The 18,153-nt window shown below is 44.0% G+C and overlaps 6 protein-coding genes across 6 annotated transcripts; 2 read left to right on the top strand and 4 right to left on the bottom strand.

The window, feature by feature from the left end:
- Positions 1 to 3,045: 3,045 nt before the first annotated feature.
- PHALS_13272 (uncharacterized protein) lies at positions 3,046 to 3,330 on the top strand (the record flags this gene model as incomplete). Its single annotated transcript, XM_024728998.1, has 2 exons — positions 3,046 to 3,075; positions 3,166 to 3,330. The coding sequence occupies 2 exons, from the start codon at positions 3,046 to 3,048 to the stop codon at positions 3,328 to 3,330; spliced, it is 195 nt and encodes a 64-aa protein (XP_024579419.1).
- A 1,975-nt stretch (positions 3,331 to 5,305) lies between these two features.
- Positions 5,306 to 6,052, bottom strand: PHALS_13271 (P-loop containing nucleoside triphosphate hydrolase; the record flags this gene model as incomplete). Its single annotated transcript, XM_024728997.1, has 1 exon — positions 5,306 to 6,052. One exon carries the CDS (start codon positions 6,050 to 6,052, stop codon positions 5,306 to 5,308), a length of 747 nt encoding a protein of 248 aa, XP_024579418.1.
- A 125-nt stretch (positions 6,053 to 6,177) lies between these two features.
- On the bottom strand, positions 6,178 to 7,492 carry PHALS_14681 (uncharacterized protein). Its single transcript, XM_024728996.2, has one exon. It carries the CDS (start codon positions 7,419 to 7,421, stop codon positions 6,849 to 6,851), a length of 573 nt encoding a protein of 190 aa, XP_024579417.1. The 5' UTR covers positions 7,422 to 7,492; the 3' UTR covers positions 6,178 to 6,848.
- A 153-nt stretch (positions 7,493 to 7,645) lies between these two features.
- Positions 7,646 to 9,025, bottom strand: PHALS_14680 (uncharacterized protein). Its single transcript, XM_036407557.1, has one exon. It carries the CDS (start codon positions 8,893 to 8,895, stop codon positions 8,710 to 8,712), a length of 186 nt encoding a protein of 61 aa, XP_036263251.1. The 5' UTR covers positions 8,896 to 9,025; the 3' UTR covers positions 7,646 to 8,709.
- An 823-nt stretch (positions 9,026 to 9,848) lies between these two features.
- PHALS_13270 (agc protein kinase) lies at positions 9,849 to 12,362 on the top strand (the record flags this gene model as incomplete). Its single annotated transcript, XM_024728994.1, has 1 exon — positions 9,849 to 12,362. One exon carries the CDS (start codon positions 9,849 to 9,851, stop codon positions 12,360 to 12,362), a length of 2,514 nt encoding a protein of 837 aa, XP_024579415.1.
- Positions 12,363 to 12,395: 33 nt separating this feature from the next.
- Positions 12,396 to 15,963, bottom strand: PHALS_13269 (retinoblastoma-associated protein; the record flags this gene model as incomplete). The annotated part of the gene is made up of 4 exons (XM_024728993.1): positions 12,396 to 12,448; positions 12,530 to 12,586; positions 12,655 to 12,766; positions 12,841 to 15,963. 4 exons carry the CDS (start codon positions 15,961 to 15,963, stop codon positions 12,396 to 12,398), a joined length of 3,345 nt encoding a protein of 1,114 aa, XP_024579414.1.
- Between the last annotated feature and the right edge of the window lie 2,190 nt (positions 15,964 to 18,153).

Raw genomic sequence — 18,153 nt, 5'->3', positions numbered from 1 at the left:
CTCATCGAGAAGAGTCAGGGGCAGACGACGACGGCTTGGTCGATCGCCGTCCGGTGAGCTCTAGCTATGGAGCTGCTGTAGTCATAGACTCTCCCGTATGAAGGACTATCGAGCTCGCAGGAGCGCTGTGCATTGTTATATATGCCGCAGGGCGACAATACGCAGGAAGTCGACGTTGCGCCTTGAGTTTGGCAAACTCAAATCCAAGATAGCGCTCAACGCACGCGTTCACTTCCGTGTGACTTTAGTGTGAAGTAGACAGCGAAGAAAGTTCTCGGTGTTGCTGCACCCATCGATCAAAGAGCTCATCGTCATCTGCAGCGGTTTTGTCAGGGGAAAGCACCACAGTTTGTTCCTGGCCCGCCTTGCGGGAACAGGAGCAATTCTTTTTGGAGCTTAAAGTCGAGCGCGATACCGATTCATTGGGATACCTTGTGGTACCAGAAATGAGTCTGCAGAGCTTTCCACTGATCAAGCTCAGCTTGTGTAGTGGCCGGAGGCCCGACTACGTAGATGCCTGACGATAATCGCGTCTTTCGCTTCAGTATTGAAATTCGCCGAGCGGAAGCAGTATTCCACACGAGGGTCTCAGACCAAACGTGGATACGAGCGCAGGAGAACCGCCCTGTCAGTAGCAATTAGAGGCTGCTCATGTGCCTCGTCGGGGCGATTGGTAATGATATCACTTTCCCCGTAACCCGAGAGGTCGGGGGAGCGGACATGGTGTCCGCAGGATTTGAGCTTGGCTCGCTGGCGCACTTCAACTAACTCACCATCTCACGCTCGGAAAGGAGTGTCCGACTCGTAGTCAACTTTCTCCAACTCCTTGACGAGTAAATCATCGCCCGGTGTTGCCCCCAGTTGACGAGGGCTTGAGATGTGCTTCCCGTGAAGCCGCGGACGTACTGTCCGGATATACACCCTATGACAGAGAGGATAAGGAGCTTTGCCCGCGGGCGCCCTTGCCTGAGACACCGTTCCGTAGTTAAGAATAACCTTTAATATTCTCTGCTCTAAGAGCCCTGTGTTTTTAACACGCAAAACACCCAGCCCTCGCTACTAGCTAGGCTGAGCGTTTTGCGTGTCGTGGACGCAAGGCTCATAGAGCGGAAAATGTTGAAATTTATTCCAAAAGAACGTTAAGGTGTCTCAGACACGCGAGCCTCTTACGAGACGACCGTTGAATATAAATTGGGGAAATTCGCAATGTTCATGGGAAAGAGTGTAACGGGGTAACGCCTGTCCTTGTAAGAAGGGGCGGGTCGCACGAGATTGTGCGATCGTACAAAGGTTTGTATAACACACTTAGTGTGATCACACAGTGGTGTGGCTACACCGTAACAAGAAGCCACCACGTGGGCGGGATTGCCAGTAGTCATGCATATTACTATATTAGCTAGATCTTGCAATATCAATCAGATATTACTATGTTTTTAAGAAAGCGCACGGTCTTAGAAATTGGCGTCTCTACCGCAACTAAAACAATGAAAAATATTTTCGTTTTTAAACAGGAGTGTTTGTCTGACTTTGTAAGGCTTTAGTACCTAGATGTAGCTACACTTCTACAGGTTCTTGGAAATAACGTACGGTCGGTGACCTTAGCTTAGCTCCCTCTAAGTAAAGAGCTACGACAGCCCCGCTGCATAAAGGAGCAATATGCACGAACTCTGTTTATTTGATTTGATTGTAATCGTGCTTTATCGATAGTTCACCGCTGCCAAGTGCCATTTGTTAGCGAATAGCACTGTAAATTGGTGTACTAAGCAATCTCAATATCCCTGGTAGATGAGATACGTTTTGCTTTATAAATATGAATAGGGTCTGAAACTCTTGAGGTACTGCATACAAAAGTGCTACTTTGAGACTGCAATAGAAAAGGCATATCTTAGAAAATGACCACGTGCCGACTTCAGAGAGAGACATGACGAGTAATTATGTCCGAGTAAGCCCACGACAGATAGCCGTGAAAAAGTCGTTTCCCATCGGCACTGCTCGATAAAGACAGGGCGACTCATTTTCATGCATAACGGATAGTGATCAAGCGAATTTTAAGCGATATTCAGTACCTCGTGGACATGCGCAAATTTGTTAACAAAAGAACTCGAGATTATGATTATTCACTTCTCGTGCTTTCCATTTAAAAACTGTAAATCACTTGAGAAGACGTGGCTTGCTCACACAGTGTGTGAATCGAGTGCGATACATTCCGAGTTACCAGCATTCAGATTTCAGCACTAAGGAACTGTTATGTATGGAGACTCCCTACTAAATTGAACGTTGCTGCTTCGCCCGGAGACGACCCGCCTAAACAGTGGTCGCCTAAGGGGTAAAGTAGCTTATGCTTTGCGACGTTCAATCGCTTCTGTAGCCTTTTGGATAACTAAAAGACCCGTGCCCTTGAACATCATTAGAGTGGTAAAGAAATGATGACGTTTTTCATTGCGACGTGGTCCAGTCTGTGGAAGTCTTGTATCCGTTTCGGCCCATACAAAATAGGCTCAAAACCGTCGTGAGATCCTGCAGCCCCGTAGCCAAGCGCTTGAGGAAGCGTACTTTAGGTCACCGGCCTTTCGTTCTTTACAAGAACCAGGCATGAGTTAGCGGATCGCAATCCGCTTACTCCAATAGTAATTATTGCCTTCCCAATGCTAATTGACTCTTCGATTTAAATTCAGAACTAAACTTTTAGTTCTTTATTTATCCTAATTTTAAAAGTTTAGATTTTCCTAAATGTACTAAACATGTAGAGTAAAATATAAATACATGCATAACTACCGGCTACCTAGCCCCGTCCCGTATTCTTGTTTGGGTGTGGTCACACCAGGTACATCTCGTATGACCCCCCCTGTTATCAGGGTTCGTGTAACCCCAATACATCTCTTCCCTAGGGCAGTGATGGTGTGTTCATCAGCGAAGACGAAGCCAGCAGAAAATTACTGCGACCGTTCACATGAAAGAACACTTCGGCTTGCTCACCGAGACGGGCTGTAAGTCTGTCGGCCGCAGAGCCGCGGGGCTCTGACAGTTTATTTATTAGCTATTTAGATGACACCTTATGAGGATGAGGTTGATAAGGTTAGGCTTGCTAAGGCTAGAATGAACCCCAATTGCATTGAGTGTTCAACGAATAATTGAGTTTACACGATGTAAGAGCTTTACATATAGGTAAATGACGTATCATGTCTACGCAAAGCTCGGAGTGACCAAAGTACTGATGCTGGACTCCAAGCAGAGAGGTCTGTGGAATATATCGGCGATTTTACTCCGTCGTGCACTACATACATAGAGCATCGCGATTGGATATATTTATCCAATATTGTTAAATTTTGACCTGATCTCCCGCTTGAGATTAAAAAGAGCAAATAAGTATTGTGTTTTTTGAGAGGCTACCAGCTTCTATCTGCTCGGTAGGGCGTAATAATCAATCCGCTGTGCGTTGTTATCGTAGACTGCTGAGGTCACTTTGTGAATGGTACTTGACACACCATTGCAGTTACGCAATGACAAAATCCATCGTACTATAAATCTATGTTGGGGATAGTGTCACGAGGTACGTAGCGTATCATGGTGCACGTACACTTTACACTCCAGGGCTCGAAGCACCGAGATAAAGTGCCATATTGAGGTATCGTGATTGTGATTTTATGGACGAGGTTACAAAAAGTGGAGAAGGTTATGCATAGTTACCCTCACACTTTCAAGCATATAAAGTTTGATGTTCAAGATTATTGAACTACAAAACTAATTCTTAATGTGTGTCACTTAATTTAAATCAAGTCAAAGCAATTATTTAGGGGGACGATCTGTTTCGCATCTGGATAGCGCATACGAATTCATGCTATATGGAATAGATGACATGATATCGTGGTGTCGAAGCATTCATTGCGTGATGATCACGACACCCTCTGCAAAAAGAAACATCCATTTGTTGACCACTGAGAAATGAACAATAATGGCAAGCATGACATGATCAATTCAGGTTTTGAAAGTACTTTCGCTTTTTGCGTTTTTTTAAGTGCACTTTCCTGAAAGAGATCATCGATTTGATGTCCAAAAGTGCGATAGCTTTTACCTTCTAACAGATTCCCGTTTTCATTACATGGCTAGCCATGCAAAGCAACTGATAGTATGGAGTCAACCGTTAAAGATGCTCATTTGTTGTAATTTAATATCGTTAACGAATAACTTTTAAGCTTTTACATCACTTCCCAAGAATCATCTGGATCCTATTTATTCCTTTCTTGAATGAATGTTACGACGTGAAGACACAAGACTCACCACACATGCTGCACGTACCCGGTTTCGAGAGCAATATCGCGTCACAATACCAAAACCATTAGAGATAAAGATGTGACGCTATCGAGGTATGCTTCTCGTGCGAAGATTTTTCCTAGCACCGATTTTTTTTCAAAAAGCGTGCTACTATCAAACTATCCTCCAATGGAGCCATTATCCAAGCGTAAACTATGACTTTCAAGAAATATACGAGGCAGAGCAGCACAAGCGACAATACCTTGGTAAGTGCTTATAGCAAAGTTTTGGCAAAGTTTATTTAGTTTGCTACAATCCAGATTATGCGTGTTCACCGCCGACCATCCGAATAAAACTAGACGGAATACGTTCATCGCCTAGTCGAGGGCATCCTTCGAAGCACTTGCGGGAGCGACCCCTGTGCTATTGCGGTTGCTCCCACATCGATTTTGGGACGAAAAAAAAATAAATCCGTTGGACACATCCTCACGTTACGCAGTACACAGGACTCTATTTTCGTAGATGGTCAAACAAGTAATTATCTCCGAGCAAATCTAACTTGATTCTAGATTTCTGCTGCTTCCGAAATAGAAGAAAAGCGATTTTCCTACTTCTTCTTGAGACTCTTGGTTCCGGTTCGGACTCATCGAGTCAAAGATTTCTCTTTTCTAGATGCACGACAATGCCATTTTAACGCTACTACCCATATCAAGTGGAGCGATTGATTTGGGAGCAGCTTTTTGCTGACGATACACTCAATGGCAACAACTCGGACATTTTTCGGCTACTACTGTATAATGCAATGTGCTATGCTGTGATAGTTGCTTCAGTGCGCATAAAGTCCACATATTAACCGTCTTGTGGCAACGTGGCGTGAGCTTTTTTGTAATGCGTTGATCACTTTGCTCGCAAGGCATATGAAGTAGCTTAATCTCTTTGGATATAATTAGTTTTTTTGAATGACCGAGAATGTTTAAGCTGTTTAATATGTTCTCACTGACGAAAGCTGCGGCAATTTCTCTTGTAGAGTTCATCCAGTAAATGTAAATATTTTTCAGGGTGTCGTTGATAGATCAGAAAATGATGACGACTTTCCTCGCATATCAAGCTCTTCTCCTGTATTTCTACTCTCGTTGCCAGTGGTTCGAGGGCTACTAACCGAGATTTTGGAGGAAAAACTTTCACTAGCTTTCGTCGCACTCACAATCCGAAACGTATCGTCCTGCTCGCTTAGCAGCATCCTTATGTTCTTTGCGATTGTCGCCACACTGCGTTCATCATTTGTCACAGTCAAGTCCCAGTCAAATGCTTCATAAAAAGCGAGTGTCTCGTCCATCCAATCGCGCTTGTGCTCTCTTAGCCGAAACCGCTCAGGAGAATGTTCAAGACGGGCGCAGATACGACGCCAGAGGAGCTCGCGCTCTACCCGGACATGCACCATATAGAACCGAACACCCGCAGAGTTTTGTACTTCTCGCATCTGCTCGCGAATGACAGGCTCCAAGAGGTGGCCGTTGTCCGAGTAAAGCACAGCACTGTAGGGTGAGCGGTCAGCGATTATGACCTGTTTACACCCAGGCTCCACGCTGTTTGTGAGCCGCAGCACGCGTTCAAACCACGAGCAGACCCACAATGTCTCCATTAGTAGCGACTGGGGATGCAGCGAATAGGCAGGCATGCTCATGAAAGCCTCGTCTAGTACAATGTAACCTTGCGTTGCAAACTCATTACATAGAACTGTCTTGCCACAACCGTGGGAACCTTCCAGAGCGACAACGATCACCTTTGACTCAGGTATCATGGTTTGTTAGTTAACGATGCTTCTGAGATTAAAGAAAAATATACATGCTGCAAAGTATTTGTTGAGTATTTTCCGCTAAAAATTCTGGCTTCCAATTTTTATCGAGCTGCATTCTCGACAAAGGTAGAGCCAAGGTCAAGAGATTTAAATTACGTGGTGGTAAGCATTGTGAGAGTGAAAGGTGGTGCTACTGGCGCGAATTGGCGATGCTGATTTGTGCTCACCAATTGCAGATAAAAAAGCAAACCGTTGACTCGCGTTTAATCCTCTGAATCGATTGATAATTGTGGCATTTCTGGTATTCGTAGAACTGTCTATGAGTATTGATCGACGTGAAATGTGTACTGGCTCGTGGATGGAACAACGTATTCCTAGTCTTAATAATCCTGTTCGTTTAGTCGTCCATATCGCATCGGAAGCTATTGCCCCGGTGAACTTATGATTATCTTCAGCGACGCTATATCCAAGTTTAATATACGTCAGATTGCAGTATGCAGCGTCTAAGGCTATGATTGTCTGAGTCTACAGTAATCATTCAAATTGAATACACACTTGATATCAAATTATCTGTATTTTGTAAAGCTGCGTGACAAACTGTGTGCTGGATATAGAACAAGAAGCATTGTTGCCGATATGATGTAGAAGATAGATTAAATCGAATACATTGTATCCTGTCTCGCGATGCTGAAGTGTTAAACTCGCGTTAGCACGATGTACTAACAATTTTGCACTGATGAATCATCTCTTGTCGGGCTCTGTAAAAGGTATGTTTCAGAGACTATAGAAGGCAAGAAGGTCATTGCGATATCAATAGTTGCGTCCAATGCTGGAATACCAGTGCTGGGCTTATGGATCTCCACACGAATGAATGATTTAATAAAATCATGGAGCTGGTCGTGCGCTGGTGCTGATTGCCGAAGTCACTGGTCAGAAGTGGCTGGACAAATGTGAATTTTATCAGTCGCTGAATGACAAGAAGGTAACAATACCATTTGTCATTACTCTCGCACGTATAGAAAAAAATTAAGATGCGGAGCAATAAGCTCCGCATCTGTGGAAAGATAAGAGTGATAGGCAAATCATCCTGTCGGATACAAAAGCTGAGCTTGAGGTTTAAATATGAGTAGAAGGTCGTTTGTAAGCTTTTTAATCGAGAATGACAACAACCACAACTGGTGCGTCTCTTGCATGTTGGGTGACTCTGAAAATTCTTGAGCACATGCGTAGTCATTTGACTATGCACGCATTTGAAACACCTGGCAGATATCATTAGTGGCGAGTGCCGCGTTAGCTTCAAATTCGATGATAAAATAGAAAATTGATGCTTGCTGATTTCAATCAAAACATGCTCGATTGCCAATTTGTACATGATCTTCTTTTCACATCATGAATCAGACGACGGTTGGAAGCCTTTCCAGGTAGGAGCATTTTTACGCTCGCTGCACTGTGATTGTACACAAAATCTTTTTAGCAAAATTTTTCGAGAGGGTAAATTTCCCACAACAATAATGATTACGCAATTCCAGCGAATTGTAACGAATTTGCATTTAATTCAAATTGTTTATGTTTAGCGTTGAAATCCAAAGTGATCGGCGGAAATGTAAAGGAGCAAAAGAAAAAATTTGAGATACGACAAATCCAAGCAATCCCGCTTGCTATCAAAATGTGCGTCTTTTCTGCTTGAACTGAATGGAAAGAATGAGGGAAGCACATGCATGCATAGCTCGAGATCATAAAAGTTGCTGCACTTGGATCACTCGACTCTTGATAAAGTTAGAAGAGCTTTTATGGCGTTAAAGCATCGCTGATAGAAACAAGCTTCAAAAGGATTCTACAGCCAATGTTTAGCATCCTTGAGACTATGGTGCATGGTCTCGCCATTTTCTTAATAAAGCAGCATATGCTTAAAAGGGTATCTCGCGCCATTTTGATACAGCAGCATATGCTACATTAAAACTACAAAGGGCGTCTGTAATTTTATGCTTTCGCACAACAGCTAATACTCACATCTGTGTGCAGCGCAAAGATTGATGCTTGGCTTGCAATATCCAAATGTCTTGAGTGGATGTAAAAACACGCAGAGCGAAGGACCGGCGACTTGCAGGGCAGTATTTTTCCTGACATATTGGCATGTCCGCAGACAACTTCAACGGCACTGCTCCGTCTTCCTCCACTTTGTTTTGACTTACTTATTGAAAGCGTCCGAATGTTAATGACGACGTTGGATTCAGTGTCATGGGCTTCAAACTTCATCACTCACGTCTTCTTCCAAGAAGATAAGCATTTGATCGGGACAACGAACAATCTTGGTAGTAAGTTTTAAAAGAAGCTAACTTCTCTTTAAGTAATTGCAGGTACACTGAATGAGCCTCACAAGGAATTAATTGTCGACATCCCATCAACACATTCATATTGTGTCTGACTCGCCGACATTTGTCATATTCGAACAGAAGGTGAAAGCGGAATCACTCGTAGCTCATAGCTCACTGAAGAAGAGTAAGCGACTCGTACTGATTCATGGCTTCTTGCTTTGCTTTCAGCAAGATACATATGTGAAATGGCAAGCTTTAAAGGTAGAAAGCTCTGCGCACACCAACACATATATAACAAACAGTATATTATCGGTAAGGAATTCGCCGAGTTGACCAAACTCCTTTTTATTTCCTATTTATATCTACAAAGTAGTTCACCATCGTGGTGAACACCAAATTCAATTTGCGCACTATTTTTGTTGACTTGCGTCGATCGCCAGCTGACAAATCTGGCTTAGGCAACGATAAAAGCACCTTTGCAATGCACGACGGCCCCTTGCTCGTGTTGTTTAGACGTTGCAAGCTCACCATCCAGTTATGCAAAGCTTTATCGATTTACATCATTAAGCCATGTTTGAAAGCACATAATGAAGTGGTAGAGTACGTTTAAATGCACACCCTGTCCCTTGTCGGCTTTCTGCGCTGCAGAGCCGGATATCCTTACCAATCAGACACTAGAAACAAACGAGGTCACTTATGAAATTTGTACCTGGTATAGCAGCTGCTTCGGTACAACTCTTATTATCAATACATACACATAAAGAGGTTACGTTTTAGACTCTTACCATGGCAGCTGCTTTTATATGTAGTATAAAACTGATCATGATAGTGCTTGGCGCGATTCTATATCGTATTTTTTTTGAAACCTTTGTATTACGAAAGAGGATTCTCTGTTCACTAGCAACTTTACCTATTAAATCGCAGCTTCAGATGCAGTACGTGTACATGACGCTTCATACTCATGCATCTAATGTGGTATCATCGCAAAGGTTGTGCTCTCGAGTTTTTCTGTCGACGCCCGGCTCATGAATAAATTAGAATATAGTTATAAAATAATATTAAATTTCCAAACCTTAAGAATTTTTTGCTTACAAAGAATAACGCAGATGATGCAAATTTGATTACAAAAAGCTAAAGTAAATTTTATCACCGGATGGCGTGGCACACACTAACTTTATCTGCAAAAAGTTTGTATTGAAACCGACAGGGTACTGGCACGAACTGGTCTGTGTACGGGAGAACAGATAAAGCTTTGGAGATTCGGACGTACACACCCAGCTGTAGTACGCGTGTTGTATTGGTGCCTCAATTGTCAGAAAGCAAAAAGAGCGAGAGTGAGAAACAGGGACGCTAGGAACCCGGGAAGAATAGCATCGTCACGACAGTTTTTCTCTACCTGTTACATTTGACTTCATCGCTTTGATTACTCTTCTCATCGATAGAACACCTTCCGCATTTGTCCGCATTGTCTTGTATAGTAAATCATGGCGCACATGCTTGAGGCACATCTGCTACTGCGTAACTCGTCGGGCTCAAACCTCACGCAGGTGGTTCGTGGGCACCGACGCAAGGCTAGCCTCGGTGGTCCACCGACAAACGGCAGCGGGAGTTCCAATACGCTAAACCGACGGCCATCGTTCTCACGCGGTACAAACACAAACAGCGGCACTAATTTTACCTCGGCTTCACTTACTAGTAGTAAGAGCCAAAAACAGAAGAGCAACGATGCCATGTCCATGCCGAATCTTATCGATTTAAAAACCATAACGGCGGAGGAAGTTGAGTGGGAAGGGTATCTCTACAAACAGCGTAAGATTGTCAAGAGCTGGACGCCACGTTATATCACGCTACAAAATCGTATTGTCTCGATTTATAAGACTAAAAATCATGCACTGGCCAAGGAACAGCACCGCGGACGGTGGGTTATCAAACAGATTCTTAGCTCGCTGCCGTCTGCGGGCTTTGGCGGCTCTAAACTTAAGCCTGAAGCACTAGGATTTAGTATTTTGGCAACTGATGGCAACTTGATCCACTTTGTTGCAGCGTCAGCCGTTGAAAAATCTATGTGGATGTACATGATGCACCAGAGTCTGTCCAACTCATCGCCGAAAGAAACTCCACAGCCGCAAAACGGACGACACTTGCCTGCAACTCCAACAGCTCGCTCAGCTGATGAAGTCGTGTCACTTGAGTCGACGGTAACAACGCACATTGCCAAGAAATTCTTGGCTGATCTCGTGCACCTTTTGGCTGAGTCATCCACGGAAAAAATCATTGAGAGTTTACCATCATTTTTGCGTCAGTTAAGTAAAGACGTCGAATTGCTCTTTGATCTCGAGACAAGTGAAACAGGACAGCCTTCTTGTGTGTTTAAGGGCATTTACCACGGCCGAGAAGGTTTTGTGCACTTCTCAGCATTGTACAAGAGCAAGTACTTGCTGATCACGGACTCAGAAGAAAACTCTGTGCATAAGGCTGATGATGATGACCACCATGCGTTTGCGTGCTTGGGGTATCGTCTCATCAATACCGTGTCTGGATCGATGACTGAGGGCAAATTTGGACTGCAAATGACCTTCACTCCAGCACGTCGAATCTCGCGTGTCGTACTGTCATTTCGACAACGCTCATCAAAGGCTGCGAGGTTGCGTCGCGTGACGACTAATCCCATGGTCGTGGCCGAGCATCCGTCTTGTTTCCATCAGTACTGTCTTACAAAACGATCTTTGGCACTATCATTTTCGGACTTTGATGTCGTAGGTGTGCTTGGTCAAGGTGGATTTGGTACTGTGGTCCTTGTCCAGCGTCACCTTAATCCAGAAGAATACTTTGCGATAAAGATCATTGACAAGCAGTCGGGTGCTGAGAGTGCATTAAAAGAACGACGCATTCTGTCCGGTGTGCGACATCCATTTTTGACTTGCTTGCGCTTCGCGTTCCAGACACAAACCAAATTGTACCTTGGAATGGATTATTACAAGGGTGGCAATTTGTATTTGCATATGCATTCTTCAAAAATGGATCCTAACGTATCAACGAGCAGTGGTAGACGTTTTTCAGTCGAGCGTGCTCGTTTCTACGCGGCTGAATTAGCAATTGCTCTGTCATATTTGCACGCACACGGTATTATCTACCGTGATTTAAAGCCGGACAACATAATGCTCGATAAAACAGGCAACATCCGACTTGTAGACTTTGGAATTTCAAAGCAGCTTCGCTTGGAAGGAGGGCCAGGCAGCCACTATTATTCTCAGGCTGGAACGCTCGCCGGCTCTCCTGCGTACATTGCACCTGAGCAATTACTAACGCAAAAGCCTCAGTATGGTATGGCAGCGGATTGGTGGAGCTATGGTGTTCTTCTCTACGAAATGCTGACAGGAAGTACACCATTCTTTGACGCCAATATTTCTACTATGTACAAGAAGATTCAGACAGCCGATGTGAAATACGACAGGTATCCGCCGATCGATGATGATGCGATTGATTTGCTAAAAAAGTTGCTGGTTCGTGATCCTGCGGAACGCATTGATATTGATGGCGTTCGTAGCCACCCATTTTTCAACACGATCGACTGGGAAAAATTGGAGGCGAAAGAGGTGGAGCCGCCTTTTATTCCGCCCACGCGAGAGTTAATGCAAAATGTGCACGAACACTTTCGCAACATGAATGTGGATGAGACCATTGGTGAAGATCGCAAAGCTGTTAATGGAAAAAAAGCAACGACCGTCGCCAATTCCAGTGACGAGTCGCATTTTGACGAGTTCAGTTTTGCGTATGACACAACTCGTGATACTTTTGATAATCTATCTATGGCCGACGAAGGTTGGTTGGTGCGACAGCTCCAAGAAGGTGCTGCATTGCGCGGCCGTCTTAACGCAACTGATACTGATCCTGTGGCCGATGAGTTGAACAGTGACGATGAAATATCACATCCAATTATGAATGGTCGAGACAGCAGTGAAAGCGACGAACCAGAGATTGAAGTCACAAACATTTAAGTTGAGGTTGGCTCGGACAATGTTAAGATTTTGTCATTCGATCTTAAATTTTGCGCAAACAAAACGAATGATCGACAATGTATTCACTATGGAGATGTTGGTAGAAGGGTCACATTAGAAAACAAGATGAGTATTGATATCCAACACATGAATTCTTTATCGCATACATGTGATCTGTAAGCGATTAGGCTTTGTAGATCTCAGCAAGGAGTAGCTGTTGCTCACTTTCGAAACACATTAACGCATAATCTACAAGTACAATTGACTTACATAGCTGATTTTTGTTTCTTACAGACTCGAGTCGAGTCTTGCTCTGTGTCGCTGTCCATAACAAGATTCGGTGCACGGACACGTCGCAGATTGGCTGGTGCCGTGTTAACTGCGCGGTTTATTAACGCCAAATTCTGTCACATTTCATTTAAACACAGCGTATTAGTAAAATGAATCACCGCGACTCACTAGAATCTATAAAACTTACGCGTGCCGGGCTCTCACCAATCGCATACAAGGCGTGCGACCGTGGGGTTAAATCAGAACGTCGATCTAAACGAACTTGCTGCAGCGGAGACATAAAAATATTCGAAGACTTGACACGCATCGGCGACGTCTGATAAATGGATACTGGTAGTGTTTGAACTTCAGCTGTGGTGAACATTTGGAGAGCTGTGGCAGCTGGCGAATATAAAAACGGTGAGGATTGACGATGAAGAGAATGCGGAGGGGTGCTTGGGGCAAATTTACTCGTGTCATGAATTGTGCCCGTACTTGGTATTTGTGGTTCAAAAAACTTCCGGACGGCGTCTGAGGCGGCGCAGCTAATACTTTCAGCATCCGATGTCAATGCGGTTAAGCCCATCGTACCTTCTCTTCGGATCATAAAACCTGGAGGAAGTGCTTGTGACGCACTTGAAGCATTGGCTACGATAGCGTCAGCCGCAGCCATTTGCGACTCGTGACATTGAAATTGAAGAATAAAAACCTTCATGGGTGTGATGAAGCATCGGTTGTAGAATTTGATAATATCTCCTTTCAATGATGCATTTTCTAAAGGAATTCCATATGTCACTCCCTCACCAGTGCGTGACGACACAAATTGAGTGCCTACGATTGACTTTGAATCAGTTGATGTTTGCCTGCTAAGTTGCTTGTGACATGCTAATAATTTTTTAAACGAAACTGTTGCTGCTGCTTTGGACACATTAGGCCCACGAGATACCTTGCATACACCATATATACTGCACAGTACGATCAAGTCCAGATGACGATTTTGCAAGAGATACTGATGAGAGGAGATACATTCTTTCACAACTGTCCAGATATGGCTTTGGTCAGTAGCGTCCAGATTCAAAAGATTGCAATATTGATAGATTCTTGAGGCTGCACGTGAGAACACCATGCGAAAGAAGAGACGAAGCACGGGTGCGTAAGCAATTGGAGCAACTTTGTTCGAAGAGTCGGTCATGCAAGACGTATTTAAATCAGATGACCGGTCCTTACTTTGAGGAAGAAGCTGATAAAGCGCAGAGCTCGATTTCCATACGACCGAATCTAGAATATGATTCTTGACATCACTCATGTGTTTTTTTAAGGCAGACGGAAGCTTTGGTGCGTACTTGACGAAACTTTCACTTGTAGTTACAAAGTGGAAAACATTTACGTGCAAATGTTCCAGCAAAAACGGGTACGAAATCGTAATGAGAGAATGCGCTTTCAGCACCACTTCCGCACTGCACGCAAATAGCGCAGCAAGAAAGACCTCATTATTAAGCAGTTTTGAAAAATCTGTCGTGCGCAGTCGTTTACGCTCGGACAAGAGCAATGGTTCTAATACACGGTAAAAAAGTACGATCGTCAAATTCTTGATGCGTTTCAAAGTGTCATCCAGACCAGATGAAGAAAATGCATTTTTCTCGCTGCCAATTTCATTTGTCGTAGAGTCTTGTTCAAAGTCAAGCACCATTGTCGCAGTTGAAGGCACATTTCCTGACGTGACCTGACTTGCATTTCGTGCAGCTAGAAGCAAGTCTGAGTGTTCGTTCAATACGCGGGTTATGCGTTCTGTCGGATCTACCACACAATCTGCAAAAAATTGACGTAGCTGTGGTGTCACGGGTGTCAACATGGTGCTCGAAAGTACCTCTCGCACCAAATTATTGATCTCGACTGCGGTCGTGACTGGTGATTGGATGCTTGATGGAGATGGGCATGGACTTAGACTAGGCGCGATCAAACGCACATTTCTTGGAGATCCTTGCCATTGCCACGAATGTATTAAAGGAGAGTTTGTTCCATACGGAAGTTGGCGATGGCGGGGCGGCGTCATCACTCCTCTTGTCATTGAAATTGAAGATCCAATTCCATTTTTCTTTTCTTGTCTTCGAGCATGCATATTACGGCGTACCGGTGATAATATCGCACTTCGACTGGTACTGCAGTTGCCATTTGATTCCGTTCCACATAAGCTCAAAGAGTCGTGTTCATTCTCTTTATGTGCGCCATTTCTTCCCATAATAATACATCGAATACGTTTATCCAGATAAAAACGTTCATCCAATTTGCCACATCCATCCAAATAATCTTTCTCATATCTCTCATATAATCTTGTTACATTAGCTTCCAGCACATTGTCGGCAAATAGCGTCATACTCAGTATAGGTTGTTTCCCTGCTTCTATTTGCAGCACATTTTCTTCTCGTAATTGCACAAGTACAAGCCCCAAGTGTTCAGATGCTCGAAAAACATCCGTCGAGTTCACTTTGGGTACAGAACAAAGGGCTTCGCAGATCTGAGCACTTGTCTTCACTCCTGCTGCGGTCTTTAAAGGCGACGCGTTGTCCGCTCCTAGCGCTCCCATCGCACTTAATGCAGCTGCTACTTCCATTTCAATTGTCGCTTGAGACGCTTGAGCATTTGCAATCACCAGATGCAGCGTGGCCAGTAGCAAATTATACAATTGTCCCAGTCCGGAATAATGCGCTCCCAGTCTTCGTTTTGCCAAGATAAAAAGCAACCATCCACTTTCAAAGAGGTTTTGGTGTCGTGTGCATGCCTTTTGCTCTCTCTGCTGTGAATCATCACTCTCTGGCTCGGGATCTGACGTAGAAAGCGATTTCTTGGACTTGGGCACAAACTTCTCCCAAAGCATGCGATATTTTTCAAAAAGTAACGTGGCAATTGTAAAATCTTCTTTGAGCAATGTAGTAGCCGTAATAAGCTCTGGCTCGAGTAAAAGACGATTGAAAAGACTTGTCAAGTAGAGCAGAAATTCTTGCAAACCGACATCTGCCTCGGCTAGCAACTGCACTAAATGCCAATTTAATGTTGTCTTTGAATCTGTCAATTCTTGCTCAGTTTCTGCTTGTTCCAATTTAATCTCTTGCGTCATGCCGGTAGCCACAATTGCTACTAAGGCCCAGATCTTATCTGGTTCGCTTTCCTTACTGCGTGTGTTGCTCTCGTCTACGCCGATTGTTGCTGCAGACGGCAGAATTTGATCGTATAATTTCTGTGACGTCTGAAGCAGTTGCACATTATTGTAAATGCTTGCAAAAGCCCCTGAACTCGACGCCGACTTGAAGAAGCGACTTAACGTTCCCGCCATTTTGAGAATTTAAGGGCGGAAGACTTATGGAGAGCTCATGGAAAACTAAACTGAAATGTTAGGTTCTCTAACTGTAGCATCTTATATTTCAAGCTAGACATAGCATAAACCTAATCTCAACAGCTGAATAAATATCATCTTGATAATGGTAGCTAATGTACTACAGCAAGATTTGTAAATCGCTTATGAAAATTGCTGCTTTTTTTTGATAAAGTGCTTGAGAGATATTGTGGTGTAAGGAAAAAGTATAAAAGCGTTTGACTAGTTTGATGATTCGACTGAAAGGAATGTGTTGCTGTTAGTTGCTCATGTTACCAATACCATGTCGATGCTTTCAATGTATAGTCACAATCATCATTCGTTTGTTTTGTAGGTATTATATCATTGAGGTTGTATGCGCGATGATCTTCGAAAGCATTTAATGACTTGTGACTGAGCAATATATCCACAATACCGTACTTTACAATAAAAATACCTAAGTACATTTTTGAAAAGAGTTTCTAAATATAAATATGGTAAAAGTGCACGAACCAGGATCTGATCGTATTAAACATGCAACACAGTGACATTTGAGCGCCTGCTTTATAGGTTCGTCAGCGATTGAATCGCAAACATGAATCAAGCTTCTAAAGCCAGGAGAAATCAAAACTAGTATAATATTTTGTTGGGCTGCTTTCTTCACAACGGCGTCATAGAAATAGCTCGAGACCACATCTCAAAATCAAGCTATTCCACTCGATAACAGGATCAAATCCGATGCAGGTAAAAAAAGCATACTTCTTTGTCTGTCTAGTATTTTGGGTGGAAAGCTACGGTGGTTGACGCATTTGAATTAGCGAATCATCGAGTAAATGTTTTGTCACCGACACACGCGTTTGAACATTTTCGTATGCAGCCACAGCAGTCTAGCTCTTTTTCTCATCTATGTTTATCCTGAAGTCGACTTTCGTTGGACGACAAGGTGCGATTTTTTGGGACAGAATTGCAAAACACTTCATCAGCATTAAATTATCGCGTAACACAAGTTAACGAAATGTTCTGCCTTATGACGGACGTCGAGACCTAGCAGATATGCATCCATTTGAGTGGCACTGTCTGGGAAATGGATGCTTCACGAATTGAGCTTGATGTCTCTTCAGCACTTTAGAAATCCACTGGGATTTGTTTCCTAACTGTATATCCATTTTGAGCTTCAGCTCAGTCCGATTATCATGTGATTAATGGTCAAATTTGGATACAGGCATATTATATGTTGAGGACTAGCACAGCGGTTTTGCAGCGGGGCTGCCGTAGCTTTGCGCTTAGAGAAAGCGTAAGTTAGGTCACCGACCTTTCATTCTATACTTAGAACAAGTACGAGTTCAGCGGATCGCAATCCGCTGACTCCAAGAGTACAACCTTAACCTAAGGCTAATTAACTCTTCGGTTTAAATTAAAAACTGACTTTATTTATTTTTATCTGCGGCAAAGCCGCCTGATTTTAAGTGCATAAATTTTTCTACTTATGTAGAGTAAATCTAAATACATGTATAGCTACTGGCTATCCAGCCCCGTACCGTGTTCTTGTTTGGGTGTGGTCACACCATGCGCATCTGGTGTGACACCCTCCCGTGTCACCAGGGTATGTGTAATCCCGTTACACTCTCTCCCCCCATTAAGATTGAGAACATTTACAGTTCCAATCGATAATTGCATCAACGAGGCTTACGTGTCCGTTGGACACTGCCTTTGAACAAAATGACTTCCGTGCTCAATGAGCCCTCTGTCAATAACACCGAAGTCTCCAAGTCTAGCTGGTTCCGGCAGCGCTCACGGGTAGAGCCCAGCTTCATCTCCCGCACACGGTGCTATATCGGACCGTGTCTCTCGGTATCGAGAGATGTAAATCCTAGGCTCGATGAGCCCGAGCGTCGCGCTCCGCGCACGCTAGCCTTGACGAGTGACCTCGATGGGGATGTAAGGGCGGTCCTCTACGAGCCTGACACTCTGTTCCCGGATGGACTGACGTATAAAGCGAGCCGCACCAGCGAGCCCTGCTCGCGCCTAGCGGACCCCATGTCCGTTTCCTGACTTCTCGTCACCTGAGGGATGTGGTGTAATCACCAATGACCTCGATGATGCACCGAGTCGGCAGCTGGAAGCTGCCCATAAGGCGGCTCTGATGTGCGCCCATCCACGGCCGGTCATTCG

Source organism: Plasmopara halstedii, assembly GCF_900000015.1.
Source record: "Plasmopara halstedii genome assembly, contig: Scaffold_658, whole genome shotgun sequence".
Taxonomy (NCBI): Eukaryota; Oomycota; class Peronosporomycetes; order Peronosporales; family Peronosporaceae; genus Plasmopara; species Plasmopara halstedii.
Note: the sequence above shows the minus strand (reverse complement) of the source record. Positions and strands in the feature narration are given on the sequence as shown.

What these genes read in the sequence shown, in the direction of transcription:
- PHALS_14680 (XM_036407557.1), bottom strand. Translation starts at nt 8,895, where the DNA reads ATGGTGAGCTTGCAACGTCTAAACAACACGAGCAAGGGGCCGTCGTGC.
- PHALS_14681 (XM_024728996.2), bottom strand. Translation starts at nt 7,421, where the DNA reads ATGTACAAATTGGCAATCGAGCATGTTTTGATTGAAATCAGCAAGCAT.